Source organism: Siniperca chuatsi, linkage group LG21, assembly GCF_020085105.1.
Source record: "Siniperca chuatsi isolate FFG_IHB_CAS linkage group LG21, ASM2008510v1, whole genome shotgun sequence".
Taxonomy (NCBI): domain Eukaryota; kingdom Metazoa; phylum Chordata; class Actinopteri; order Centrarchiformes; family Sinipercidae; genus Siniperca; species Siniperca chuatsi.
The window spans coordinates 11,612,725-11,638,629 of record NC_058062.1 but is presented as its reverse complement, the minus strand read 5'-3'; the positions used below and the strand labels follow the sequence as shown (position 1 = coordinate 11,638,629).

General features: G+C 40.0%; 4 protein-coding genes across 6 annotated transcripts; 3 read left to right on the top strand and 1 right to left on the bottom strand.

Annotated features, from left to right (window-relative positions):
- Positions 1-758: 758 nt before the first annotated feature.
- On the bottom strand, positions 759-8,856 carry LOC122868898 (transmembrane channel-like protein 6). The gene is made up of 20 exons (XM_044181321.1): positions 8,638-8,856; positions 8,017-8,132; positions 7,790-7,900; positions 7,540-7,689; positions 7,279-7,387; positions 7,085-7,166; positions 6,747-7,007; positions 6,449-6,654; positions 6,215-6,359; positions 5,605-5,748; positions 5,054-5,211; positions 4,244-4,334; positions 3,910-4,007; positions 3,726-3,821; positions 3,557-3,632; positions 3,330-3,463; positions 2,381-2,557; positions 2,065-2,143; positions 1,320-1,401; positions 759-1,158 (listed from the first exon to the last, which is right to left on the bottom strand). The coding sequence occupies exons 1-19, from the start codon at positions 8,691-8,693 to the stop codon at positions 1,321-1,323; spliced, it is 2,370 nt and encodes a 789-aa protein (XP_044037256.1). The 5' UTR covers positions 8,694-8,856; the 3' UTR covers positions 759-1,158; position 1,320.
- Positions 8,857-9,862: 1,006 nt separating this feature from the next.
- On the top strand, positions 9,863-13,760 carry syngr2a (synaptogyrin 2a). The gene is made up of 4 exons (XM_044181320.1): positions 9,863-10,223; positions 11,737-11,974; positions 12,135-12,268; positions 12,382-13,760. Exons 1-4 carry the CDS (start codon positions 10,125-10,127, stop codon positions 12,580-12,582), a joined length of 672 nt encoding a protein of 223 aa, XP_044037255.1. The 5' UTR covers positions 9,863-10,124; the 3' UTR covers positions 12,583-13,760.
- A 2,894-nt stretch (positions 13,761-16,654) lies between these two features.
- Positions 16,655-22,338, top strand: cant1a (calcium activated nucleotidase 1a). 3 transcript variants are annotated; one of them, XM_044181316.1, is made up of 4 exons: positions 16,655-16,809; positions 19,872-20,540; positions 21,115-21,318; positions 21,408-22,338. In XM_044181316.1, exons 1-4 carry the CDS (start codon positions 16,770-16,772, stop codon positions 21,776-21,778), a joined length of 1,284 nt encoding a protein of 427 aa, XP_044037251.1. In that variant the 5' UTR covers positions 16,655-16,769; the 3' UTR covers positions 21,779-22,338. The 3 variants fall into 3 exon arrangements, with proteins under 3 accessions (XP_044037251.1, XP_044037252.1, XP_044037254.1); XM_044181317.1 differs by lacking the exon at positions 16,655-16,809 and adding an exon at positions 18,597-18,750; XM_044181319.1 differs by lacking the exon at positions 16,655-16,809 and adding an exon at positions 18,640-18,777.
- A 136-nt stretch (positions 22,339-22,474) lies between these two features.
- On the top strand, positions 22,475-25,708 carry LOC122868894 (galectin-3-binding protein A-like). Its single transcript, XM_044181315.1, has 6 exons — positions 22,475-22,644; positions 23,011-23,115; positions 23,370-23,573; positions 23,754-23,888; positions 24,031-24,322; positions 24,453-25,708. The coding sequence occupies exons 2-6, from the start codon at positions 23,031-23,033 to the stop codon at positions 25,540-25,542; spliced, it is 1,806 nt and encodes a 601-aa protein (XP_044037250.1). The 5' UTR covers positions 22,475-22,644; positions 23,011-23,030; the 3' UTR covers positions 25,543-25,708.
- The last annotated feature ends 197 nt before the right edge of the window (positions 25,709-25,905 follow it).

Sequence of the window (25,905 nt, the reverse complement as noted above, 5' to 3'; positions counted from 1 at the left end):
AAAAGCCCCTTGAGGCAAATATGTGATATTGGGCTATATAAATAAAATTGACTTGACTTTTCAGCAGCAGTTTTAATTTTGACAGTTTAACATGTTTTGTAAAGTGTTAGTTACAAGCCATTGTTTAAAGTTGGTTTTTGTTTTAGCCAGTGAAATAGTCACCACAAGCCTTAATTTTATCAGTTTTCTAGATCTTAAATGAACTGCATGTCTGAAATAAAGTGAGATGTATATGCCGCAATTGTATATTTACAAGTTTATGCTTTTTATGATTGAGAAAAAGAATGTACTGCGCATGAAGCAATTCAACAGAGGTTGACATAATATGCAATAGCACCCTACAACCCTCTGCATTTTGACTTTTAGATTTTTTAAGATAACATTAGCTAAATAGTTGTCATTAAAGCATTTACACAACAATATGTGATGTTGGTGTATCACTGTTCATTCTCAGCATACATTTTACACAATGTTTATAATGTTCTTAGGAAATTTAATCTGTTGTGATGCTGTTTGGAGCGAGACATAAAGGCGCCCCATTTTTGACAGGAAACATCACAATAAAGTGCAAAACCTGAATGAAACACTGCAATGAAAGTGGTGATTATTAATTGTGTGTTCAGATGAACAAACATGGAGGAATACTTGCAGTGTTTGTGCCAGTCAGGTAAAGGAAACAACGTTTCCAGGTAAGGCGACAGTTGCTATTTGTCAAATACACATTAAGAGGGTTCCTCATTCCAATAAACACAGTAAGACGCGTTCAAACAAATTTATTTCGTCTTTTCATACAACACATTTAAGATCGTTATTCATAAACTTTTTACACATAAAAAAATATACATCCTGACCTACAATTTGATCTATGTATATATAAATATAATAACAGCGCCATAATAGTGCTAATATCCAGATTTTGTTTGTGTTCAAGCAGTACATTAAAAAGGACTTACCAAACATTATGGAATATATTTGAAAATAACAATACATGTTACTGGTTTTGCTTTTGTTATCATTGTAGGTTGTAGGTGACATTCCTGATAATGTTGGCAACCATCTTGGCATAGAGGAGATAATATCAAAGTAAAGATGGTTGTCACTGATGAGATAATATCTTGTCATTGCTACAGTATGTTGTGAGTGTTGTTCAGCTACAGACTAGCAGGGGGGGAGAGAAAAAAAAATAAGAGGACAACTTTTTAATATGGAAGACAGTGTTCACGCAAATGCCTTTTCAGATTATAAGTGAGGTCATTAAAACTGTGAGCAAACAAAGCTATGCTACAACCACAAACATGATAAACAGTGTTGAGACCCACCTTATCTATGAGGGGAAACCAGACTACTCTGTTCACTGATAGCTTGCAATTTGATGATGAGGAACCTTTTGTCCTTACCCTCCTGTATACAAGAGAAGAAATACACAAGATACATTAAGATCAATATCAACATACTGTATTATGTGTCATTGATTTGTAGCCATGCCAGCAGCTCTATGGATGGCAAATAATGTATTTCAACAACTATTGGATGGATTGCCTTGCAATTTGGTACAGATATCTATGGTGCCCACCAAGAATGATTCCTACTAACTTTGGTGATGCCCTAATTTTTCGTCTAGTGCCACCAGAAGGTCAAAGTTTTCACTTATCCATTGAAATGTCTGAATCTACTATATGGATTACCACTGAATTCGATTCAGACATTTGTGTCCTTCTCGGGATGAATTATAGTCACCTTGGTAATCCCTTAATTTTTCCTCTAGCACCAATATCAGGTCACAATTTAAATTTGTCCAGTATGGTTTATGACCAAATACCTGCAAAACTTATCACATTCCCATCAGCCTCAACTGTAAAATGGGTTTAGTGCTAATGAGCAAATGTTAGCAAACTAAGATGGTGAACATTTTAAACATTACACCTGCTAAACGTCAGCATGTTAGCATGCTGACATTAGCATTTAGCTCAATGCACCGCTGTGCCCAAGTGCAGCCTCACAGAGTTGCTAGCATGGCTGTATAGACTCTTAAAAAAAAAATTTAAAAATCTTGATCATGCATACATTTTCTATTTGCTTTTCTAACCGACGGATGATTCTCCTTTGGCCATCAACAACTTGAGTGTGAAAGTATATCACCAGTCTGAAAAAATAAAAAGAATAAGAGATCACTTCAGACTTCAAGAGAGCATAAACATATTCAGGTACAGTAGCTCACAAATGTTTCAAGAAGGCAGACATTTTGTCAACAGCATTACCACCACAACACACAAAATAAAAATATACCTACATAGCAAATATGAAATGATAACAGACAAAAAGTTATTGTGGAAACTGGACAGTTCCTGTAAGCATTGTTCGTGATCATGTCACCACTCACAGAAAGACTCCAGTGGTGAGGAATAAGAACAATGGGTTCTGCACCAGATAGTTATAGGCCCAGCTGAGCCAAGACAGGATCGGGTGGGCGTTCTCCAGCTCCTGGGCCCACAGTTGTCCTGACTGAAACATTGTGGTGAGATTCCTGAAAGGGCCGCACCCTGACGAGGGTTTAATCCTGCAGATGTCAGACAGATTGATTTGGATGGAACATACAGCATCTAAGTATTTGAACAGTAATACCTTTTCAGTTGTTTGGGGTCCAAACTCAAGCACATAAAAATGAAAAATATTACGGGAGGTTAGCTAGGGTTATCCCATATTTTTTCCATAGTGTCCCATAAAAAGAGCAGAACCAACTATGCATTAGTCTATCTCACAATACTTTATGACTTCCCTACCCACTTGATGGCACTCAGCCCCAAGCCCATTCATTTCTACTGAAGACATAAATCTTTAAAAAGGAATAGTTTTTGGGAATTTTGGGAAATATCTTATTTGTTTAATCCATACAAAATGAAGAGCAAAAATGAAAATTCGCCGTTTTACGGGCAGTTATGTGCCAGACTATTTCTTGGCTGGGAACAGTAACTTCCTGTTTGTGGTAGCTTCATATTTACCTTTGAAACATGAGAGTGGTGTCAATCTAACTCTGGATAAGAAAGTGAATAAGCAAGTTTCACAAATTTTAAAGGGTTAACTTTAAGGGTTAAATCTGGTGAGAAGCAGGACCCTCTTAGTCCCCCAGTTTTTGAACAGTGCAGGAGGGCAACAACAGGGTTGTTACGTGCTAGAGCACAGTATGGTAAATTTACTTGGAATACAATGACAGACATTGTGTTCAAAACATGTCTGAAAGCTGTGTGTCTCCGAGGTTGTGGAATTAATGCATGTCTTTCGGTGTGGAAACTGCAGTCATTAAGAGAGGGGACATTTTTTGTTGCACTCACATCCAAACTGTGTATGCGACAGACACAGCAGCACCAAGAAATGAGGGGAAGCACAAAAGAGAGAGGAATAGTGCTGTCATCTGACTGGCCCTCCAGGGCTTTCTGGAGGCCTGACAGTTGAGCAGCAGACTGCTCTGGGGAAGAAAAAAGAGGAAGAATGTAAAGTTTGACATGCAAATCGGAGTATACACGCTGTATGATGTTGAAACACCACCTGCTGTACCGACCTTCTTCATGTAAAACAGCATAAACAGTTTTATGATCTGGACTGCAGGAAGCAGTGGAGCAAACAGCACTCCGAGCCTGGGAAGAATGGAAGACCATTAATGTTAAATTCACCTTTTTTGTTAAATATGTGATGCATTTCAAGGATGTGGTGTAATGTTGCATAATTACCAAGTAAGAGTTTGTCCGTATATAAGCTCCAGCACATTACGAGCGATGTCAAACACTGGCTTCCTGTTCCTTTTCAGCACTTGCATGGAAAAGAGCCTAGAGGGAAGATGCTTAACAGTCAGTGAATGGCTTTATAAACAGTAAACAAGAGAATCAATGATTCGTGGGTAAAGCGCCTACTTGCCTCCACAGGAACTCTCCCAAAAAAGTGTAAAGCACTGTGAAGACAAAGTCCATCAGGAGCAAGCAATACAGTTCTTGCCCCACGAAGCTTTCCCAACACTGAGGACAACAGAAACATCAATGTAAAGAATCAGCAAAAGTGGATTTAAGGTTGTTTCACATCTCCAATAAGGTTGGATCACATCATTAGGGCTAATAAGGTCACAACCAAACATGTAATCACTTACTGTGTCCAAAACGGCAATCTTTTAGGAATGAACAACATTGCACAGTTCAGTACTGCTCCACCTCCAAATATGATTATGAGTAAGTTCAAATATGAGGATGCTTGTAACCTGTAAATTCCATCGTTCTGGTTCCACAGCAATTCTCCCCAGCCAGCGGTAGCACAGCACTCCAACAATACTGACCTTCAACAACAGGTTCCTGAGAAAACAGTGATGAGGTTTTCTATTTGATGACAACAGCTAAACAATATTTCTAAAGACAAAAAAAAAAAAAAAAAATAAATAAATAAATAAATAAAAAGGGGAAATTGGTTTACGTCTAGAATTGCCATACAGCTTCACAAGTTAAACCCCTCCTCCACTCAAATGTATTGGATGATGAATCACTTGGATGTTTGACCTTCACTGTGCAGAATGATATACAGTATGTATATAAAGTAAACAAAGGAGAATACAATACAAAATATTACATAATTATTCTCACACTACAATAGGACTACACAGAATCAAACTGATGAGCTCTCCTTATGGGACATTTTTTAGACTAATTTCATTGTTGACTGATTTACCCACTTTTGTATGTGCTCCTTTTTTTTTTTTTAATCTATCTATTGTCTATTGGTTGGTAATGTCCACTTCTGTGTGAAATGATGTTAAACGTCTACTTTTCTTTAAAAACCAAAAAAGAAAATTAAACAATAATTGAAGAGAACATTTATATTGAGCATATACTAAAGCATTGTGAGAACATTCAGTGAACTGTTACACTGCACTACAAACTATTTGTGATAGATAAGCTATATTTATCAGTAAATTATGAAGTTTTAGAAGTCTTGCTTTGCTTAGTATGGTTCTACGTGAATTATCTCTGTTAAAAGATGAATGTTCAGTGTGATGTGATTTCACAGTTCTTCCCACCTGAAGATGGAGACATAGACTCGCACACTGGGTGAATCATGATTTTCTGCCCAGGCACACAGGTTGAACAGGCCGGGCAACAACAGGTTAATGCCTGACACCACTGTAGACAGGAGCAGCAGCTTAGTTTCTCTGAAAGGATTCTGGTCAACGGCATACTGTGAAGGAATGAACAAATCACAGTGAGGGCTACAGACCAACACCTCATGACCCGGGGGGGGACATGGAGAGAAACCAATGTTGAATAGACCTTTTTCACGGCTGTTCGACTTTACTGATCGCTGCATTGCAATAATTGCTGGAATCGATCCATCAGGAACATTTTTGGTGATAGTTTTGTGTGAGAAAACAACAGCAGATAAAAATAAATGAATAAAGGATGTAAAACATCTACCAGGAAAGAAAAAGGAGAAGTAAATAAACTGTGGTGAGTAGGTGTTATTTTTGTGGTAGTCTTGAGAAAATGCTACTCAGGCCCTGTAGCTGCTCAACTGTGCATGCATTCTGTGTCTGTCTGGCTGCACAGCAGTTGTTGCATAGTTTCCTCTAACCTCTGACAGGTAGTTGACTGCCATGGTGCCCAGGGAGATGCTGGCCAGACATGTAACCCACGCTATCAGATGCACTATGAGGCGGCAGAGTCGCTGCATGCAGCTCTTTGCATCATCTCCACTGATCATCTCAGACAGCAGCTCCTGTTGGAAAAATAGCATTTGTCAGGCCGAGCCAGCTACATTTAAATGACCTGCACAATGTGCTGAAACTGAACAGATATTTTTAAATCCTTCCATCATAAGAAAATGGCCTTTAGCCTCTATGTGCATGCTGAGGAGCCTGCTTTAAGCAGACACGTGGGTTGTGAAGATGCACTTTTAAATATCTCCCTGTGTGTAAACCAGCTATGCAAAAACAGAGTGTAAAAAGTGATAGACATTTGCTTTGTCTATCATTGAGGATCATCAAAGCCTAAATGCTTTTAAATGAGTACGTGTATAGCAAGTTTGTTCATATTTTAAATGCTTCCATTTGGAAAGGAAATGTAGAATCAACATCTTGGCTTTTGAAATCAGTTTGCATTCACATTAAAAATAAATAAATAAATAAATAATAAAATGTGCACACTTCAGTGAGTCTAACTGAATATTCAAATGATTGCGTTACTTTGAGCTCAGTGCTGATTTTCTCAGACTGGAGTCTGACAGACATCTTTTTGCTGACTTTAAAGTCCCAGGAGCAGAAAACGTTTACAGCCAGATTCCCATTAGACTTGAGGACACGAAAACTTCTCCCCAAGGACGTGGACATGCTGCAGGGGGGAACAATATAGCCATAAAATACACACCACAGATGGCCTAAAATACAATTAATGCATAAGTAATTCAGTTATTGTCCAACCTGTACACCAGGATGATGCAGATAATGAAGAAGGCGATGGCGATAGTAAATAAATAGGCTGCAGGTATGCTGTATGGCACTATCTGGGACTTGTCGGTATCGCATGATTCAGAAGTGGAGCTGTGGCTCGAGTCAGCAGCTCGACAAGTTTTGATGACGGTGTTGGTGTAGTAACCGTAAAACATCACACTCTCAGAGAGGAAACCCTGCCAGAGAAAAAGAGATGGAGCAGACGTGAGGTTGTGCCACAGAGATCATCATGTATATACTGCTCTGATGTAACATACGGCCATCTTACTGTGCCTGTGAGAAGCTCAAGGCCAGTCAAAGTGTCGAGATGAGAGTCATAAGGAGGAGGAGGGTTGATGGCTTGAGGCAAGACCAGGAACAGGCCGTTGATGACGAAGAGGAGGAGGTTAAAGAGCAGGAGGGTCCGCAGAAACAGGAAGTAGGAGAGCACTCCGGTTCCGAAACGTCCGCTCAGTCGCTTCATAGGTGAATGCCACAACTGGAGGGAACTGAGGACAGGGAGGCAGCTGTACAGGCAGTGACGCCCAGTCTGAGGGGAGAAAAACGTGCATGACTGATACACACAAACAAAAATGGTTTATCATGTAGCACACCATTTGGACTCACCCTCGAAATATACACGCTTAGACGACTGGAGCACGGAATATTTCTGAGTGAACTTCCAGCTACGTCACTGAAAGCAAGCTGTCTAATAAAAGACAGGTGAAGGAGTTGTTAAAAAAAAAATTAAAAAACGTGTTACCACAGTGCCAGTGGCTTTTATTTTGCAGACCACTGAACGTTTTCAGTGCCACGTGTACCTGATTTCCATCTTATCGGCCAGGCTAAGCGGCATGGCTCGCAGCTTGCGCATGCCCTCACTCACTGTGAGGCCTCGGAGGTTGGACACCAACTGCTCCCTCTTGTTTTCTGGAAACCAAAAGTTAGAAATGACCAAATGATCTGCTGCACCTGTGGATGTTGCTAACACATTCAGAGACAGGTTGCGGCAGGCAACGCTGACTCTCAGTGTACAAAGCAGGAAGGCTCATTTAAACAACAGCAATAGTTAGCAGGCTCACCTTCATTACTGATTTCCTCCATATCAGCCTGGACAGTGTCATCCTGGATTGGTCTGGAGGGGTGAGAAGAATCATGGGAGGAGGTCTGGTGTCGGTGTAGCTGAGATGAGTGTCTGGCACGACGGGAAACTACTGCAGTACTATTTGTCCCTGTGTGGATTTTTTTTAAAACAGTGAATGTAATAGTTCACATGTGTAAATGTGACACGGTCAACACAAAATTAGACAGTGGAGAAAGGTTTCATCTCACCAGCAATGCGACTGGGCATCGAGGAGAGGACCTTTAGGGTAGCAGCTGACCAGCGGTGCCTCTGCAGACAGTTCATCTGCTCCCTGTCAAGCGTCTCAACTCTCATGTTGTCTATTCGGCAGCAAATGTGACTTGTTTTATACATTTTTTTTATCTATATTACAACTGAAACTGCACTTAAAGACTTTTGTTGTGGTAAATGGCAGACAGACATTCTGTATTTGTACCTGTGCATTCCCTAAAAACGTCCATCTGTAGGGTTTCAGGACACCTCTGGGTGCTGGCTTCTGGCTGTCCAACGAGCTGGAAGGAGTCCTGACCTGGTTCTTCTTCTCCCAGGTTCCTAAAGGAGAGAAACCATCAGAGGAAGTAATGACCCACAGTCCCAAAGGCTTTGGGCCTTCATTTTATCATGCCGCAACGGTGATTCTTGAAAGCTTTCCAGTTCCAAATACTAAAGAGCAACAGGCCTCAAAAATATTTCAAGATTCTTCAACCTGAAATAGCTTAAGGCAGTAGCTATGAAAGCACTGAAAATGTTTTCGCCTCTCGGTAGGAGCACACACTTATGAGTATTCAAACTAACATCAGGAAGACTTGCGTGAATTATAGACAGAATAGAAAATACAACTACAGTTTAGTTCATTAGTAACACAATTGATGAAAGAAACTTAGTCCACCAATGTTGACTTATGGAAGAAGCTACATTGAGAAAATTTAAACTTAAGTGCATTAGCCCACCCAAGTAGGAAGATGCAGTGCAAATGACAGTCAGGTACAACTAAACAACAAAAAGTAAAGCAACTCTCAAGTTAAGTCTTCAATAGAAAGATATAAAGAGGACTTACTCATAGTCTGAATCCATTTGACAAATGTTGACACTGAAACTCACACTGTATGCCATGGTCCTTGATCTCTGTTTACTGTAAACAGTACATCACATAGTGCACCACAGAGCAGTGTTCATCTCTGACATCGCCGTCTATTCTTGACTAACTGTCACATCATAGACACTTCCTCTCCTCGCTCCCTCCCTCTCTCTCTCTATCAGCACAGCTGTGTCCTATCTGCAATTGGTACAACATTCATCTGTCTGCATCTGATGAAGGTCAATCAGCATGTCTGACATGCCTTGACTGGGGGGGGCAGGGCATAGGGACCTGCTAAATAAATAAATGTAAATGTAAATGTCTACTGTGCCCCCCCCCCCCCCCTAGTGTCAATATGGTTTGGTGTGGTGTCTGTCTTGAAGCTAGATGGAGTAGACAGTTGACCTGTGTGTATTTAGATCATGAGTGTTCACTTCCATCTAGTGGTTGCAGTGAGGAACTGCACCACTTCGTTAAATTAGTCAAACCACAGTTCATCAATACAGAAATTATAGAAATTAGGTTGCGTAGTTGTGAAGCAAAAACACTGAAAAGACACGTGAACGCGACATATAGATAGTAGAGTAGACTACATAAGTTACAACAATAAAAACAAGTTATAATTAAAAGTAATGATGAATATTATTGGTATTACTGGAATTTAGTGTGTTTCATGCATTTGGAAAGGTGTCATATTAAGGCTTCCGGTAAATCCTGTCAAAATAATGTTACCAAAAGACTCAACCAGAAACGAACCAACACATTTTTTTTTTTTATCATAGTAAGAAACTACAACTCCACATGCTTCAGGGAACGTACGTTTAGACTGATTGTTATTATTATTTAGAGGTATTATTGAGGGTATTCAGAATACTATTAACATAGCACTCATGTTAATAGTAAACCTATCTGTATTAATAATTGATATTTTGATATGTTTATTATTGTTTCATTATTAGTCTGTTGTGTTGAATGTTGTCCTGTTTGTCATGTTGCACTTGGGCTCACCAAGGAAAATTCCTAACGACGTTTGTTGTAATGGCAATACGGTTAACTCAAATCAAGTGAACTCAACTCAATATAATTTATTATGAAACAATATGAACCTTTGCACCTTGTAAAATAAACAGCCCTGCAATAAATACTATCTGTTGTGAATGTTTTATTCCTCGTAGCCTCATGCGTTGGCTATTTTTCACAGGTGAGTCAAAGTCACTACAGCCTCCTAGAGTTACAAAATAACTAAGGCCATTTTAAATCTTTCTTCACTTGATATTTACGGTTAAAAACACCATGAAAGTCGCGGTTCACGTGGAGCGCTGGAACGCACCACAGAGGGGGCAGTCTTTTAAAAGTTTTCAGGAAGGTGTTTGGCAAAACGAAACTGTCCCAACTTTGACAGAAAGATTTTTTTTTTACAACTCATCTCTTCACAGTGTTGGACAGGCATTTTTTTGGGTGAAAAAATGCAGAGCAGTGCTTACGGGGCCTCGTTGGCTGGAGGTGCTTTTGATTTAGAGAATTTTGTAAAACAGCCTCAGACCATTTTGCGCTGCCTGAGCTGGGTGAGTGACTACACGGAAACGTTAGCATTGTTAGCTAGCCAGCTGTCACATCACCGAGTTTATGTTAACAGATGTGAGCTGCCGGGGTCGACACAAATCAGTCAATTATACAGCTTGTTAGTTTTCTGAGCTGCCGACACCGGACATGAACCGGGGGTTAGGTTGAAATGTTAAATGAAAATTAAGATGTATTTTCTTTAGCACTATTTGATATTAGCTAATGTTAGCTAGCATGTCCAGTGCTGTGTCACCGCATTAACTGCCAGTTTTCCACCTAATGATGGACGATTTAGTTGGCATTTTTGTTGGTTACTCTGATTTGAAAAGTGGACCCAGAAGAGTTCAAACTCACAGAACTTGGGGCTCTTATTTATTTATTTTTGAGTGGAATTGAAACTTTTCCAGCGTCATCTGTTGAGCTCCACTTGTCTGCAGAGTTGTTTTCAAATGCCTAAGGTTATAGACCAGTTAGATTAAGTTGGTATTGTGAAAGCTTAATTAAGTAGTAATATTAAACTTTATTTATATCACACTTCAAAAACACATTTACAAAGTTCTTTACAATAAGACAAATCAAAACAACAGTAAAACATCAACAGACAAGTTAAAATAATGAAAATTGTAAATAAATCACTAAAAAGCTATTTTAAAAACGTGTGTTTTGAAAAGAATATACAGAGTTTGCTGCCCTTATCTCTTCTGATCAAGTCATTTCAAATTAAATGAGCTCAAAGGCTTTGTCACTTTTATGCTGAGTCTAGATTTCTGAAGAAGAAGAAAAGCATCCAAGCACGTCAGGGAGTAAGGGGGAACGTAAAGCACTAAAGGATCAGAAAAAAATCTATACGATTTTGTAATCAGTTCAAAAAGCATCAGGTTGCCAGTGCAGGGATGACAGCATCGGTGAAATATGAATGTGGCCCTGCAACCAATGATTATTTTCTTTGCTGATTAATCGTTTGGTCTTTGAAATGTCAAAAGAAAAAAAAATTGGCTCTGAGCACACAATGTGATGTCTTCAAATGTCTTGTTTTATTCAATTAAATGTCCAAAACCTGGAGATATTCAATTTAAACTTATTTAAAACACAGAGAAGCAGCAAATCCTCGCATTTGAGAAGCTGGAACCGGAAAATATTTGCTTGGCTAAACCAAAGACTAATCATTAATCTAAATCGTTGCCGAATAATTTTCTGTCATTGTTTGTTTTAACTCTGCTCTTGTGTGAAAAGTGGATCAGGAACAAGAATCACTCACAGAAGGTGTCGCTTTTTTACTGTCATATTTACAGTGTTAAAATAGATCAGAAATTGAAACTTTTTGTAGCTTCATCTGCTCAGCCCTATTTGTCTGAACTGGCTTGACAGATGTCTTGATATCAATTTAGATGATTTTTTTTTTGTTATGGTGAAAGCTTTCTTGTAATGTGACTCATGTGATAAGAATCACATGCCCCAGCATGCATTTTTCACCTCCTCCCCATGTCATTAACCTTGTGTGTCCGTTCTTTGCAGTTATTCTCCATCGTGGTCTTTGCAACCATCACAGCAGAAGGCTACACTAATCAATCAACCGAGGAAGACACCAAGTGCATGTTTAACAACAACGACAGCGCCTGCAGCTACGGGGTCGGAATCGGAGTCCTTGCCTTCTTGGCTTGCGTTGTCTTCCTCATGCTGGATGGCTTCTTCCCACAGATAAGCAATGCCAAAGAGAGAAAATTCATTGTTATAGGAGATTTTGTCTTTTCAGGTGAGAGTCAGGTTTCACTGTAGACAGCTCATACTAGAATAAAGGAACTGTGCCCAAAAACAGGAAGTGCAGCCTAGTTGAATTTTATGCTGTCATCATATTTTATCTTAATCCTGACTATTTATTCTGCTTTGAATATGATATTTTCAACGTGGGACAGCGGCTTGGACGTTCCTGTGGTTCATCTGCTTCTGTCTGCTGGCCAACCAGTGGTCCAAAACTGACTCAAAAACTGTTGCTGCTGATGCCGCCCGGGCTGTCATTACCTTCTCCTTCTTCTCGATCATCACCTGGGTGAGCCTCTCACCACCTCCAGCATTTGATTAACAAAATCATATGATAACTCATGACTTTTGCCAGAGAGTCCTGTAAAAGCTCCACTTACTAATTCAGACTTCTCTTAACAGGCTCTCCTGTCCTACTTTGCGTATGGAAGGTATCGCCAAGGCATCAGTGAGTTTGACCAGGAGTACAGAGACCCAGCCAACGACCAAACCACTCCATACCCGCCTGCTCCGTATGCCAGCAGCGGCCCCACAGGCTACCAGCAGTCGCCTTTCTCCCACAACCAGGATCAACCAGGAGAGTACCAGCCTCCAGCATATTGAAGGACTGAGATTCAAACGCATGAATCTAACAGGGGAGTCTTCTTTTTAAATAAAAATATGTGCCAATGGTTTCATTTACAACTCGGACTGTTCTCAGTCCGAGTTGCACTCCCATTTTCTTCCTGCAGAATGTGTTTGCATATTTTTTGGCTGCACTGATATGTTTTTAGTTCGTTTCATTGTTGAAAGTGGTTTGATGGGTGTTTGCTGTGTTGTTCCAAAGTGCCAAACACAGCAGGTGAACTCTGAAAATGTAAGTTTTTTGTCTTGGTAAGAGAGAGGATGACCGCGCCATTGTTGTCTTTGTACCTAACCAACTGTAGTTATTTCAGTGCCCCCTTTTGTTTAATTTTTGAATGCAATGTGAGAGCTTTTAATATCAAAGCACTAACCAACAAACAGGTTAGGATTTACTTTGTTGCAGGGAAATCTGCTTTGCATTGTCAAGATGGACAATTGAAATTTTTTTATGAATATGTTACTGTTTAGTACATATAAATATATTTTAGTTTTTATTAGTTCAGTACATAATGTTTTTCAACCACAAAACAAACCCATATTATTTAATCAATGGGTGCATCGAATGTTCCCCCTGTAACTACTGTAATGCCATTATTTTATTTCTTTTTTTATTAATCAATCACAGAAAAATGGCTTTTATGCACTGAAATACAGTTAATTTTTTTGTGGAAGTTCATTGCATATCTGATCTAACATTGTTAATTTTAATGTTTTAAATCCAATTCTGCTACAGTTTTGTTTATTATTTAAGGGTGTTTTTTTTTTCCGTAGCCAAACCATTAATTTGTATCCGCTACCTCTAGAAGTTTAATGTGCCTTTCTTGAATTCAGTTACAGTCTTTAAAAATGTCCAATTCAGCAAATGTTTCAGCCATAATTTGATTTCAGGAATTCAGTGGTATTGGGGTAAATTGATATATTTATTACCTTACTTAATCCTTCCAGTACAGGTATATGACAATCAAACTGTAATTCTTTTCTCCATTACTTTTTTCGCTTGCTTTTCATTGCTTTCTCACACTATAGTTGCACCTTTTACATGAGTGGCAGTTTCACTGTTGTACTCGATAGCTTTCCAATAATTCCCCATTAAAGTGCCTTATACAGTACTCTGTATCACACTGGGTTTGCCAAATAAAAACTGTTCTCGTTTTGAACCTCTGGGTCAGCCCATAATTTGTATCCTCTCCTAAAGAAAGAACCGGACTCTGTGCAGGGCCGTGCTCCCTTGGCAAATATTTGAGTAGTGATTGTGTTTGTGAATGTGGAGGAACTTGTGAACTGTGGAGATGGCACCGTAATGATATAAAGACAATAAGATCCATGCATACTTTACAGAAGAACTAACTAAGACAGCCTATGTGCATATTCTCACATTATATATCTAGAGTATAACCAATGTTGCACAAATTCATTGCATCTGAGTTACTGAGAGTTCATACAATCTTGAATGAGATGTTCATCGTTAAGTTTTTACCGAAAGATTTACCTTTGGAAAACCACTTTTCATATTTAATACAGTACAAAAACCGGAGAATCAGTTTCACAGTTTGCAGAGGCAGTTGGAAAATACACAAATGTATGTAAGGCATACATTTCTCAGAATCTTCCCTTACAAAGTTCTTTCAAACAACAAAGGGAAGAAGAAACAATTTACAAAAATAATCATGAGACGGACGGAAACAAATCTTTAGAACTGAGACAGTAAATTGCTACATAAGAGTACAGAAAAAAAGAAACACATAATTCAATTTACCCGAGAACAAAATATACCTAACAATTCAGTATCCCCTCCATTTGTATAAATCTCAAACTCCTCATAACTGAAAGGTTTCCACATATGAAAGAAAAGAGGCCCAAAAGCCTTAAAAAATTAACCCACAATTTTCCTTATTTGCTTTTGCCATTAGGACAGTTTGGGGAATTATGTTTATCATAACTAATAAAATGAAAATTAGGCCTCCGTAAATTCTGGCTTCAAAAGTGTAGAATAACTTATTCTAGGTTTCTTATCACACCAAATTAATTTTGTAATAACTTTGTTCAACAACTTAAAAAAAAGAAGGGGAACATTTATAATAAAAATAGATCATTTACTATACACTCATCTTTACTGTGCAGCTTGCCAACTTCAGATGGACACAGCCACTTCAAAATAGAGAGAACTCAAATAATTTTTTTTTTAAATTTTCACCTAAAAATGTCTTACAATTGAATCCACGCAGGAATAATATATTCTGTGTTTTAAGACAGGAGGTGTGGAGGTGTCGTCTCGTAGTTGTCAAATTTTCGACAGCACTTGAAGGCACCATGTGACAAACCCTCTCTCATCCACTGCGCGTAGCGCACGATGCTGTCGTCACCAGTACATACAGGAAGTAATGATCGGCTGCCTGGTCAACGGGGAAAGAAGGAAAAGGAGCCGAAGAATCAAGCGATACAATAATGACATCTATGCTCCAACCACCAGCGGACTGCGAGTTGAAGATTTGACACCTGCGGTGAGTCCGAAGCAAAAGCTGGATCCGAAACGTTTCAGGTTTCATCTGAACGCAGCAACTTGTGATGGCATCTGTGTTAACCTCTGCGCTGCTGGAAGGACAGAGACATGAGCTAACACACACATAGTCCGTGGGAAAAGTGGGATGTTTGTGTGTGCGCGTGTGCGCGTGTGTGTGTGCGTGCGTGCGTGTGTGTGTGTGCGCGCGTGTGTGTGTGTGTGTGTGTGTGTGAAGAACGAGATAGAGACCTAAAATCGCTGCTTTCCTGAACAAAATAACTCTACAAACAAACAGTTTATAATAATGAATACGATTAATGAAGCTGCTCAGAGCTTTAGTGGTTTGTGAATTAAAGGGCTGCAATTAGCAAAGTGGGAATGTCCCAGGACCACTTTGGGGCCTCTGAGATGGCCGCAGTGGTCTGCAACTAAATGAGAAATACTTAAATATCACTATTGTGGATCCATTTATCATACAGCATCTTCTCATTGGATAAAATCAGGTCCATAGTGTAATGCACATCTGTTTTATGCAGAAGTTTGAGAATCTGCCTTACAGCTATAAGTGAACTATTTATGGGCCTCACACACACTCTTTGTCTCCTTGATCTGTTTCCTTCGAATCAGAATCAGAAATACTTTATTGATCCCCGAGGGGAAACTCTTTTCTTACAGCCCGCCTCTCCAGATGTCATCCTTTATGGCGGCACAGAGTAGCTAAATATTTAGTTCCAGGTGCTCAAATGTGAAGATTTTCTATTTGTTCTGTTTTAAATCACTGTAAATTGAATATCTTTGGGTTTTGGACTGGCGATTGGACAAAACAAATATTGTGATGATGTCACCTTGGACCTTAGACCAAATGACTAATAGAGAAAATGTCTGGTTGGTGATATGGATATGATATGTGATATGATGATCTTCTATCAGAGTGTATATATCATTTTAGATTGCAATGTCAATGTAAATATAGTGATATAGTAAACCTTTTGAAAACTAAGTAGAGAAACCTTTATAGATAAAATAACTAGATTAATTGAATAGAAACTATTTGAAACCTTTTAGGACCACTTTGAGAAGCTCAGAATGGTGAATAATTCACCTCTCGAACTCCTAACATCTTTTTGGACTAAAGCCCAAAAGCAGTGATTAACAGATGTTACTAAAATGAAAAGAAAGTTTGAGTTCCTATAGCTTCCCTGTCGATGGTGTAACTCTTCTGCTGCTGCAATCAGGCTGATCTCTGGCCTCAGTCCAGTCATAGTACTCAGAGTACTGATTGTGTCATAGAAACATCTCCATTATGTAGGATTCAAATTCTTGTAGTGACCACAGGTTGGTTTTTAACATCTACTTCACCTGCAGGATTTGCGGCACCCCCCATCCCTTTTATGCAGTTAGAGTTATTGTGCAGGTAACAAATGTTTTCCTAACCTCTGGTACCTGGCCATTCAAAGGCTGCTATGATGAATGATAACTTAATGAATTGTGTCGGCCGCCTGCAAGGTTTGCCCCTTTGGACTGGATCGTAATCCTCCAAGTCTAGTTAAAGTTCACTAGCATTGTAACTACATGGTTGCACTACAAATAATCTGTGAGCAGAAAGAGGGTACAGAGCTCGGGGCTGATTGTGGAGGTCTGCTTTAAGGATAGAGAAGTATATTTGATGACACACGGTCAGCGTTCTGGCAGGAGGAGACAAAGAGGTAAGCCTGTTCAATTATTTTAGTTTCAGTGAAGGGGATTTGGGCAAAAACAGCCTTTTAAGTTAATTAATATCAGCCATTGGTTGGTGTATTTCAGAGAGGATAGCTTTCATCATTATGGCCCTGATGTTGCTGCCATCATGGACTGCTGTTTGGCTTGGGGGCCCCTCTTATGAAAGAGTCTTTCAGCTCCTTTCAGAGAAATGCAGCCATGTTTAGGCCACAGAGTGTGAGGCTCCTGAGGCCGAGTTTAGAGGTCCCTGGAATTTGGTTGGGAGTAGATAGCACACAGTTTCTACTCTATAGCGCCTGGTGGTGAAACTTCAAGTGTAGAGAACAACAGACAGATTAGGTCACATCAATTTGTTGGGTGTTAAATAGGAATACAGTTTTCCAGTGTTTGGAATATACATTTTGAGAACTTTCTGTTTGCAACATCATGTGACTCTGTATTATGAGCTTATAAAATGTTGTCCACCTCTCAGGTGCTAAACTAAAGTATCTGCAGTACTTCTGTGGACACCTTTTAAAAAGCAGCTCAAGACCCAGCTGTTTAGATATGCAGAATTGCCAGAATTAAGGGTTTGTTTGTCACGCTGTAAGTTGTGTGTTTGGTGTATCAATGGAATCTGGAAATGGACTGTATTCACCTTTACAGCAGAAACAATAAAGAAATGCACTGTTGTTCTGCAACCGAAGAATAGCCTGGAGATTCAGTACTGAATGCAACATACAGCAAATGGTAATACGATCACATCAGACTAAGCAAAGTGTGTCACTCCTGGGTTAGACATCTCAGTATCTTACAGTAATAGACTGAGCTCCTACATCTATCTTTTGGTCTTTTATTCTTCCTAAGTCTGTATTTATTATGGTGGCCTTATTTCGTTTTCTTTGTGCCATTCTGCTCTTGAAAGGTGCTCTATAAATAAAATTACTTACGTCTTAACTTGGTCTTTGTCAGTTATGTTAAGTTAAACGAAAATTCATTCAACTGCACTAGGGCTGCAACTAAGGATTATTTTCTTTAAGGATTAATCTTCCGATTATTTTCTTGATTAATCAACTAATCATTTGATCTATTAAATGTCCCTCGCAGAGTCTTCAAAGTCTTGTTTCGTCCGACCAACAATCCAACATTTAAGAAGCTGGAAACATAAAATGTTTGACTTTTTTGCTTGAAAATGCTTCAAAATAGTTGCCGATTAATTTTCTGTCAATCAACTAATCGATAAATTGACTAGGCTAATCAATTGAGCTTTAACAGGCCATAAAGGGAAAAAGTGTTAGTTTTCATTTTAGATAGGGTTGCAACTAACAACTATTTTCATTATCAATTAATCTGTTGATTATCTTTTGATCAAATAATTAACTGTTTGGTCTATAAAATGTCAAAATGGTGAAAAAGTCCAAGAGGATGTCTTAAAATGTCTTGCTTTGTTTGAACAACGGATTTTCAAAAAGAAAATATTTTCAATTGTCAAAGATAGAAAACAAAGAAAAGCAGCAAATTGTGACATTAGAGAAGTTGGAAGTTTGGCATATTTCCTTGATAAATTACTTTAACAATTAATTGATTATCAAAATGATAATTCCTGTCGATGGACTAATTATTTCAGCACTGATATTTAACAAATAAGGACAGTGCTTGTGACAGTGGTATGTGCTGAATCAGCAGGCTGGTTGTGTATTTCCTGATTAACCTGCTCACAGCCGCCGTCCCTTCATTGTCTCTGAATGGGCTCCTCCCAGCTGCCCATTGACACGGCACAATGGTGGCCACCTGTTAGTCACCCAACCTGAAGCTGGGCTACTTCCTGCTTCTTGTCATTTAATGTTTAACCAGGTATACACTCACTTGTGTGAGCTCCTACCAGAATTTAAAATATAGGCTGACATGGATGACCTGCCTGCCATCGGGACTAAAGATTTGATTTAGAGGTGAATAGAGTCTACTTAGGAGAGTATGTGAGTAGGATAAGATTGAGTTTTATTATCTAGATGTCATTGGTGCTGTCATGTTTTAGCCTGGGTCAGAGTAATGTTTGAAATTTAATACACACAGGGGTTTTTCTGCTACAGCCTTAATTGGTCTTTAGCTAGATATTGCTCTATAACAGACATTACTGAACCAGTTTGCTGACTTTATGACTCTTCTCCACTTTTCCACAGTGGCTACTGTTCTGCTAACTTTAAAGTCACAGTGAAACGGAAGTTAGAGCATCTTTAACTGTCACGTATTACTAAGTGAAACAAAATATGTAGGTGAGGGGTTAGTAACAAGAAGAGTTTAATGCAAATCCTACAGATTTGATTGGATTGCTTAAAAGTGGGTTAGCAAATACAGTGTGATACAGAGCTCAGGAGCTGCAGAGTCAAGTCAAGTCAGTTGTATTTATATAGCCCAAAATCACAAATTTGCCTCAAGGGGCTTCACAATGTGTATAGCATACGTCACCGTCTGTCCTTAGAGCCTTGTTTCGTATAAGGAAAAACTCCCCAAAAAAACCTTTATTATAGATAGATTGAGATAGAATATGGATCCAGGAGGACGTTGAGGAACTTTTCAGGTGTTGCCAAACAGATAGGACCTGAGCCACATGACCTCCTCTCCACCTTGGAAACCTGGAGAGAGGACACTCGAGCATAGCTCAAGCACACCATTCACACAGCTAGGAGAAAGAAAACAAACACACACAGAGGGAGAAAGAGAGACAAGGACAACATGCACACAAGGGAGAGAGACTTAAAAAATGTATTTTTCATTTTGTCATTAAAACTGTAATATTGACTCTGGAGGAGGCTTTGTAAGAACCCATATATGACATCTTTTTAAGACAAATGGAAATGGTTTTGCTGTTGATGTGTTAACTGGAGAACAACATTTACTTACTTTTAGAGCTATGGTGGGACCTTAAATATAAGCTTTTATAGACTAGTATAAACTGTAATCCATCACTCCATCAACCAGTCAGTCAATCAATGAATAAGTGAACACAGATGAGGCCATATCTTTTCTTGTCTGCTACCCTGACTTACCATCTGTCTCTATTTTTCTTTAGGTCACTCCAGGCCTCTGTCCTCCATGCCCGCTCCCCCAGGCTTCACTCGACTGGAGCAGAATGAGCCTATGAACACTCTGCGTATCTCTGTAGGAGGCCTCCCTATGTTGGCTTCCATGGCCAACACCACTGACCCTCGTTTCCGCCTTAAGTGGAAGCCCATCGTGGCGGTGGGCGTCTCCGTGGTCCTGCTTCTGCTGTTCTTCATGCACTTCAGCTTAGGCTTGCGCCCCCGCACCTACGGCTCCCACAGCTGGAGAGCCAGTCACATTGACGCCCAGCAGTCCGATTCCCACTACAACGACACCTACCCTCTCAGTCCGCCTGAGCGCACACCGCAGGGCACCCGCTACCGCATCGGGGTCATTGCCGACCTGGACACAAGCTCTCGTAGTGACAAGAAGCTGACATGGTTCAGCTACATGCGGCGGGGGTACCTGTTGGTGTCCCAAAGTGGTGACAAGGTAGCAGTTGAGTGGGATGCGGACAGGGTGATGCTGGAAAGTCATCTGTCAGAGAAGGGCAGGGGTATGGAGCTGTCTGAGCTGGTGGTGTTCAATGGGAAGCTCTACAGCGTCGATGACAGAACAGGCGTGGTCTACCACATTCACGGTGACAAGGCTGTGCCCTGGGTCATCTTACCTGACGGCGATGGCAACGTTGCTAAAGGTCGGCATTAGCCTGGTCTCATACATGCTGTAATTCAATATTTTACTTGAGTATGTCCATTTTATGCTACTTTATACTTCTACTACTACCTACTAAATTTCAGAGGGAAATATTGTACTTTTCCCTCCTTTGCATTTTTTTGACAGCTCTCTTTACTAGTTACTTTTCAGATTAAAACATAAGCTTATCAAATACAGTGTATTGTTAAAGAATAAACCAGTGGCACCCAACCTTTTTGGCTTGTGACACCACCACAAAAGCACTGTGCCCTAGTTTGGGAACCACTTGACTACACTATGTAACGGCATATAAAGTAGTTGAAACAACAACAGTAAAATGCTACTTACACAATGGTGCATCAGTATTAACAATCTAATAATGTAACATATGATAATACATCAGTCACAGCGGCCATTTTTCTGGATTATGAATACTTTTACTGATACTTTAAGTATAGTCAGCTGATAATACTTCTGTACTTTTACTTGAGCTAGATTTTGAATGCAGGATTGGAGTATTTTTGTGTGTTCAATTGGTACTTTTACTGAAGTACTTATGTACTTTCTCCTGATAGGGTTCAAAGCTGAGTGGATGGCAGTAAAGGACAAGAACCTGTACGTCGGCGGTCTGGGGAAAGAGTGGACCACCACTGAAGGCGAGTTTGTCAACAACAACCCAGAGTGGGTGAAAGTAGTGGGCTTCAGAGGGGATGTACAACATGAGAACTGGGTTCCCAAGTACAAATCTTTGAAGTCTGCTGCAGGGATAGAGCCTCCAGGTAAGGATGCAAATCTGGTCTCGCTCATGATTGCTTCCATTTCTTTTCTCTTCATTTACTCTTTACCGTATTCCTCTAAATCTCTATAGGGTATCTTATTCATGAGTCAGCAGCGTGGAGCGACACCCTGCAGCGCTGGTTTTTCTTCCCTCGCCGCGCCAGCAAGGAGCGCTATGAGGAGACGGCAGACGAGCGTCGCGCCACGAACCTCGTCCTTAGCTGCTCGCCAGATTTCAAAGACATCATTGTGAGTCGAGTGGGTCCACTGAACCCCACTCATGGTTTCTCCTCCTTCAAGTTTGTCCCCAATACAGACGACCAGATCATTCTGGCTCTCAAGTCAGAGGAAGACGCCGGAAAGATTGCTACGTACATCATGGCCTTCACACTTGACGGACGCATCCTTTTACCTGAAACCAAGATTGGGGATGTGAAATATGAGGGCTTGGAGTTCATATAGACTGAGAGACAACTGCACTGTTTTATTTTGTTTACAATCCAGTCACTGTTGAATTAACCGCACTCGCTGCTTCCTCATTGAGTTTATAAAAGACACAACTCCAACCCTTAAAGGATCATCTTTGGTATAAATAGAAGAACTATTGGCTGTAAGATATGGTCCCGTTTTGGGTTTTGAGAATGTGCCAGGCAAAACAAAACAATGCCAGCATGTTTTGTGGTGGATCATCTCCTTCCAAGGCCAAATGTGGCACTCAACAGTACTGTAACCTTTCTTATAATGAATGTACAAAAGATTGATTTATCAGACTGGGATTTTTTTTTCTAAAGCATACATTTTCATGCACATACTATACACTCTCAAAAGGTCAAAGGTGTTTTTTTCCCCTTGCTCCACGTTAAACATCATTCTGTACACACCAAACGTCATTTTCAGTGGAATAACTAAAGGCCTATTTTTATTCTTCATAAAACTCAACATTATTTGAAGGATATTTTGGTGAAAAATGTATTAGTCTGTATGTAATATTTTTGGTGGGATGAGTAAAATTCTGATTCTTATTTTCCGATTCTTATTTGCCATTTTATTCACACATGCACATGCTACAAAACTAGTTCAACAGAAATTAAACATAGTCCTAAAACAAGTTGCGACTGGACAAAACTACTGTTGTGCAACACCCTACGTTTCTGCTTTAATGTAAAATGAAACTTAGGGAAAGCAGCAGGAGTGGAGAAGTGAACTTAAACATTCAACCCCCTCCTGTTTTCAGCAGAACTTTAAAAGGAGTGAGATTTGTGTCACAGACTTCAAAAGAGAGAAGCACATTTTTGGACAACAGCACTTTAGAAACCAGAGGGGAGAAGGTAATGTTGTTTCGTTGTATGTAAGGATTTAGCACATTTTGTCTTAAGTTTGACCTTTAATTTTTAATGCACAGATTTAGTATAGTCAGTTTCAATTTGAATAGATATTAAAATACATTGCATTCTGTCTTAATGAAAACCTATTAAAGTACAGTGAAAAGCTACAGTGGTTTTATATTCACTCTTTGAGGCAGTAAATGTCTTGATTTATATGCAGAAAGACCAAAAACAACACTACAGTTCTACTCTTGGTGCTCTTGTTTAAGATCAAAATCATTCATAGCATAATCTTACATTGTAAAGTAAAGTAGAGAGAGCATATTTCTTACATTGCTTTGTCTTTGTCATCGTCTGTTTGTGTCAAAGTCCTACACTGGCGATTGGAAATGGTCACACGTCGAAACCTATGCACTCTGTGGCTTCTGCTACTTCTCCATGTCTCTGAAAGTGCATTCAAATTTGACCTGTTCAGTGAGTCATCCGAAGCACATCTCATTTGTGTGAAAACTAATAAAATGCATACAATTTTTTGCCTTGAAATTAAGTAATGGAAAGGTCTTAATGCTGTACTAGTTTTTGATGTAGAACTGTAAATGATGCCTATATTATGTGCTTTTACAAATATATTCTGAATATGCTCATTCAGCACAGACTGTTGATTTTCTGAATGTTTGTATAACCTGTCATGGCCTTGGTTAATATCTTATGCCTGTGTTTGCACACAGAAAGAAACCCTGAGCCGCAGGAAGGTGATATAAGGCTGTTTGGCTATGAGAGTGTTTCAGAGGGCCGTGTGGAAGTCTACCATGAAGGGAAATGGGGAACAGTGTGTGACGACGGTTGGGACATGGCTGAGGCCCAGGTGGTGTGTCGTCAGCTCCACTTCCCCGGAGCCAAATCTGTTGTCACTGGGAAGGACTACGGACAAGGTGCCCTCTACTTCCATTTATCCCCCACCAGAGGGCAGTGAAGTTATTGTAATGACTGAGGAGTTGTGATCTGAGGTTCAACATACTAACGCCACAAATTCAGCCATCAAAAAAGTCACTGTTTAATGTGTTACTGCCACAACAACTAACAAATGTATTCCCTTTCATTTTACCTTATAGCGTCTGGACCTATTTGGCTGGATGACATGATATGTAAAGGCACAGAGGACCAACTGCTTACATGTGTTTTCAAAGCCTGGGGAGTAACTGACTGCTCCCACAAAGAGGATGTTGGAGTTATTTGTGAAACAGCCGGTATGTATCTTACAAGGCAAAGGCTCCTTTATGTTGATAATGCATGATGACATCTGATCCAGTAAAAATAAGGTAGATGCTGCTCATTACTCTTCATGCTCATTTTCTGTCAAATGTTCATCCCAATGATATGTGATTCCAGATGCAAATGTGACCAGCGGCAATTCTACACACTCGCTGGACCACAGCATCGGTCTGTCTGATGATCTCGGCCAAATATTTGACAGCGGGAATGGCTGTGACTTCCTGATCTCAGCCCAGAGTGCTACTGGAAACAGACGGGAGGATGGGACCCTGGAGATGGTTGAGACAACGATTTGTACACACAAAATGATCCTCTCACAATTCCCACTCTTCAATGCTTCAGAGGGGATCACAAGTATCACAGTCAACGTCAGCCAGTCCTGCCAACCACATTTCACCTCCTTCATCAGGTATACTGAAACTACTATGACTCCTATTGATTTAAAATACAGAATTCATATTAATATCTTTCAGGTGTTTTGTGAGCATGTAAATAGAAAGCAAAATCAAATAAATATTTTATAATGTGGTTCTCAATAGGTACATTTACACCCGCAAGATGGATGTAACCTTCTCCTCTGTGCAGTGCATCCATTGGATGGCATCTAAGTTTGGGGTGAAGCAGCTGATGGAGGACACAGGCCGGCTGTTCTCTAAAATCCTCCCAGAGGACACCTTGTTTCACACCCAGGTGTCCCTTTCCGAATATGCAGAGGAGACTGGGGACTTGGTCCTCCAGGAGAACTGTATTCAGTATATGGCCTGGAACTACCAAAATCTGACCAGGTCTCCTGCTTGGATGCACCTCTCCGTTAAGCTCCTTGGAGCCCTGCTAGCCCGCTCAGACCTGGTGGTGCCTGATGAATATTTTCTGCTTCAGACTGTGGAGAGCTGGATCACAGAGAAGGGCAACTCGACCAGTTTGGAAACCCAGGTTGACCTGTTGAGTCGCATTCGTTTCCCTATGATCCCTGCTGAGAAACTGTATGATCTGGAGTCCAACTCTTCTCTCTACAGCACTCATAAGAATATGTATCGTGAAAACATGTTGAAAGCATTCCAGTTTAATGTTCTGCTTTTCAGCAATCTTCAGTCAAACCCAAAGTTCAACAAGCAAGATGATTACCAGCCCAGGCTCTATACCGCTGAGCCGTGGAGCACTGCTATTGGCCCTTTACAGAAAACTCCATTAAATCCAGTCCGAAACCACTATGCTACTTTATACAACAACAGGATGCGTTATGAATATGGCTATGAGTATGGCAGCCCATACAGTCAAACAACCAAGTCGTTCAGCACGCCTGTCCACAACAGCCTGATCTTTAAGGACAACAAGATTCCCTGGGAGGCAAATGTCTTCATGAGCCAACGTGAATGTTTGAACCGAGGACTGAGGTGCGAGTCGTTCCCTTTGGCAAGGTTGACTCCGCAAAACCAGCTCACCCAGCAAAGTAACATCCTCTTCCGTAACCGGCTCCTGCTGATGTGCCAAGACAAGTACATCTGTCAGGTTCAGGACTTCAAGGTCAACCTGGCTTATATCGCTGTGAATGAGACCCAGGCTGTTGCCTATCCCTGTCCTGATGACCAGTACACCTACCGCTTTGTAGTGAGACCAGAGTATGTCTGATCCAATAGCAGTACCAGGCTAATCAATTTTTCTACTTATTATTCAATAAATTGCAATGATACTACAACATCATCTGTGATTTTTTTTCATTAATCTCTGTTGATTGACTTCAACCTGGCTCTTTAATTCATATCAAGCAAATAAATAAAATGATTTCTAGATCCTTTTCTGTGTGTGTCACTTTTCTTTTAAAAGAACCAATTTGTCCTTCATAAGAGCAACAGAAAATTTAAATCCTAATGTGGAGTTTATCCAGATATGAGACACATGAAATGACAAGTGTAAGTTGTTAAACTTAATCATTAGACTGATTCACTCCCCTGGAAATATGTAGGATGTTTCAGTTCTGGGATGGCCAAATTA

Excerpts from the sequence above, each read along its gene's own strand:
- LOC122868898 (XM_044181321.1), bottom strand. The coding sequence starts at position 8,693 with ATGGCATACAGTGTGAGTTTCAGTGTCAACATTTGTCAAATGGATTCA. Across the intron at positions 4,335-5,053 it reads GTCTATGTCTCCATCTTCAG|GAACCTGTTGTTGAAGGTCA; the intron begins GTGGGAAGAACT and ends CTGTTTTCTCAG. Across the intron at positions 2,144-2,380 it reads CTCACCACTGGAGTCTTTCT|ACTGGTGATATACTTTCACA; the intron begins GTGAGTGGTGAC and ends TTATTTTTTCAG.
- syngr2a (XM_044181320.1), top strand. The coding sequence starts at position 10,125 with ATGCAGAGCAGTGCTTACGGGGCCTCGTTGGCTGGAGGTGCTTTTGAT. Across the intron at positions 10,224-11,736 it reads TTTTGCGCTGCCTGAGCTGG|TTATTCTCCATCGTGGTCTT; the intron begins GTGAGTGACTAC and ends CGTTCTTTGCAG. Across the intron at positions 11,975-12,134 it reads AGGAGATTTTGTCTTTTCAG|CGGCTTGGACGTTCCTGTGG; the intron begins GTGAGAGTCAGG and ends AACGTGGGACAG.
- cant1a (XM_044181316.1), top strand. The coding sequence starts at position 16,770 with ATGACACACGGTCAGCGTTCTGGCAGGAGGAGACAAAGAG. Across the intron at positions 16,810-19,871 it reads TGGCAGGAGGAGACAAAGAG|GTCACTCCAGGCCTCTGTCC; the intron begins GTAAGCCTGTTC and ends ATTTTTCTTTAG. Across the intron at positions 20,541-21,114 it reads CGATGGCAACGTTGCTAAAG|GGTTCAAAGCTGAGTGGATG; the intron begins GTCGGCATTAGC and ends TTCTCCTGATAG.
- LOC122868894 (XM_044181315.1), top strand. The coding sequence starts at position 23,031 with ATGGTCACACGTCGAAACCTATGCACTCTGTGGCTTCTGCTACTTCTC. Across the intron at positions 23,116-23,369 it reads ATTCAAATTTGACCTGTTCA|AAAGAAACCCTGAGCCGCAG; the intron begins GTGAGTCATCCG and ends GTTTGCACACAG. Across the intron at positions 23,889-24,030 it reads AGTTATTTGTGAAACAGCCG|ATGCAAATGTGACCAGCGGC; the intron begins GTATGTATCTTA and ends ATGTGATTCCAG.